Source organism: Grammomys surdaster, unplaced genomic scaffold (assembly GCF_004785775.1).
Source record: "Grammomys surdaster isolate TR1022 unplaced genomic scaffold, NIH_TR_1.0 125284, whole genome shotgun sequence".
In the NCBI taxonomy this organism is placed as follows: Eukaryota; Metazoa; Chordata; class Mammalia; order Rodentia; family Muridae; genus Grammomys; species Grammomys surdaster.
The window spans coordinates 196,222-198,170 of NW_021620163.1; the positions used below are offsets into that span (position 1 = coordinate 196,222).

Genomic DNA, 1,949 nt, shown 5'->3' on the forward strand with positions numbered 1-1,949 from the left:
AATGATGAAAAAACAGAGGTAGTAAGCATGAGGTAGCAGCTACAGCTAAGAAAGCATATCTTAAACAACACACACGAAGCAGAGAGGGCAAATTTAAAATTCAAAATATTTTCTGAAATCTCAAAAATAATACCAGTGACATTCTCCAGCAAGTCCACATCTCCTAATTCTCTGCAAACAGTCATTAGTGATGACCAAGTTTTCAAATTCCAAACACATATAAGTCTTATTCAAAGTATTACAACTAAGTTGTCAAATCATAGAGCAATTGTTAATCTCAAGTTAAAAACAGTTTTTCAGCCTACAGTATTGGTGCTTTATCTATAAATTGGTGACTCCTTTTCCTGTGTAAGGAACAAAGTACTTGCTGAAGTAAATATTGACTTCTTTATTCTGTACTTTATGAGTGTAAAATTTTAAAATTTGTCAGAGACCATCTTAAATCTGTTCCACATTTTCCTAATGGCATTTTTAATTTCTTTATTTCTGAACGTGTAAATTATAGGATTGAGCAATGGAGTCATGATGCCATCGAACACAGCCACCTTTTTCTCAAAAGATGATGCCGATGTAGATCGTGCATATATAAATATGCATGGGACAAAGAACGAAACCACAACTGCAATGTGGGATCCACAAGTGGAGAGAGCTTTCCATCGCCCTTCAGAACTGTGATTTCTTAGAGAGAACAGGATGACACCATAGGAGATTAGTAACATAGAAAAGATTATGATGCAGATAGATCCACTGTTGGCAAACACTAAGAGGCCATAAACATAAGTGTTAGTGCACGCCAACTCCAGTAATGGGAATAAGTCACACATGAAGTGATCAATGACGTTGGGCCCACAGAAGGGCAGCTGCAAAGTGAAGATAATCTGTATGATAGAATGCAAGAAGCCTCCTGCCCATGCTATACCCACCAGAGTGCCACAGAGCCTCCAGTTCATTATGGAAGAGTAGTGTAAGGGCTTGCAAATAGCTACATATCGGTCATAGGCCATGGATATTAGGACAATCACTTCCACTGCAGCAAAGAAATGTTCAGCAAAGATCTGCGTCATACAGCCTTCAAAAGAAATGGTTTTGCTCTCATTGACAGAGTCAACAATCATCTTTGGTGTGATGACTGAAGTAATGCATGCATCCAGGAATGACAGAAAGGCCAAGAAGAAGTACATGGGTGATCCAAGCAGTGCAGGGGTACAGAGGATGGTCACTGCAATTATAACGTTGCCTCCGATTGTTACCATGTAGACAAAAGAAAATACAACAAATACTATTTTCTGAACTTTTGGGTTCTCTGAAAGTCCCAGGAGAATGAACTCAGTTACAGTAGTTTGGTTTGGCATGATACTCAAGACAAGTTTAACAATTTTTTATTTATATATGCATTTATTCATTTATGTATGTATGTGTGTTCCTTTTGTTCTTTGTGACGTCTGTCTTTGTGCTTGTGCAGGTGCTATAGTTTTTGTGTAGAGATCACAGAACAATTAGCAAGAATTGTTAACTCTACTCTGTGAGTTCTTAGATTTCAACATAGGTGGCCAGTCTTGACAGCAAGTAGCTTTATCATTGAGACTTCTCTCTTGCCAAAGCTCTCATCATTTAAATCTGTAATTATTAGAAAAAAATGCTTCAAATAATTTCAGAATACCTTCAACAGGCATGTGTACTGATATACAAACTTGTATTACTTAGTTCCATTGATATTTAGAATAAAAATTAGAAAAATCATTGACAGGAACAGTTGATAATCAGGTAGAATTGAAGAGATAAATTAAAAATATTAAAAATAGTTTCATTTGTGTTATAAAAGATGAAATTCACTTACTTGATGAAAAGGAAGAAAAAGTTCACCTTTTAAATGTGAGTTTTTCTCATTCTCCAGGGGCTTCCTGGTATGAAGTGTTAAAAGGCATCCATAAACTATATTCTAGTTATGG

At 36.1% G+C, this 1,949-nt stretch overlaps 1 protein-coding gene across 1 annotated transcript; it reads right to left on the reverse strand.

The window, feature by feature from the left end:
* Positions 1-416: 416 nt before the first annotated feature.
* LOC114637382 (olfactory receptor 4C15-like) lies at positions 417-1,352 on the reverse strand. The gene has a single exon (XM_028785609.1). The coding sequence runs from the start codon at positions 1,350-1,352 to the stop codon at positions 417-419; it is 936 nt and encodes a 311-aa protein (XP_028641442.1).
* Positions 1,353-1,949: the final 597 nt, after the last annotated feature.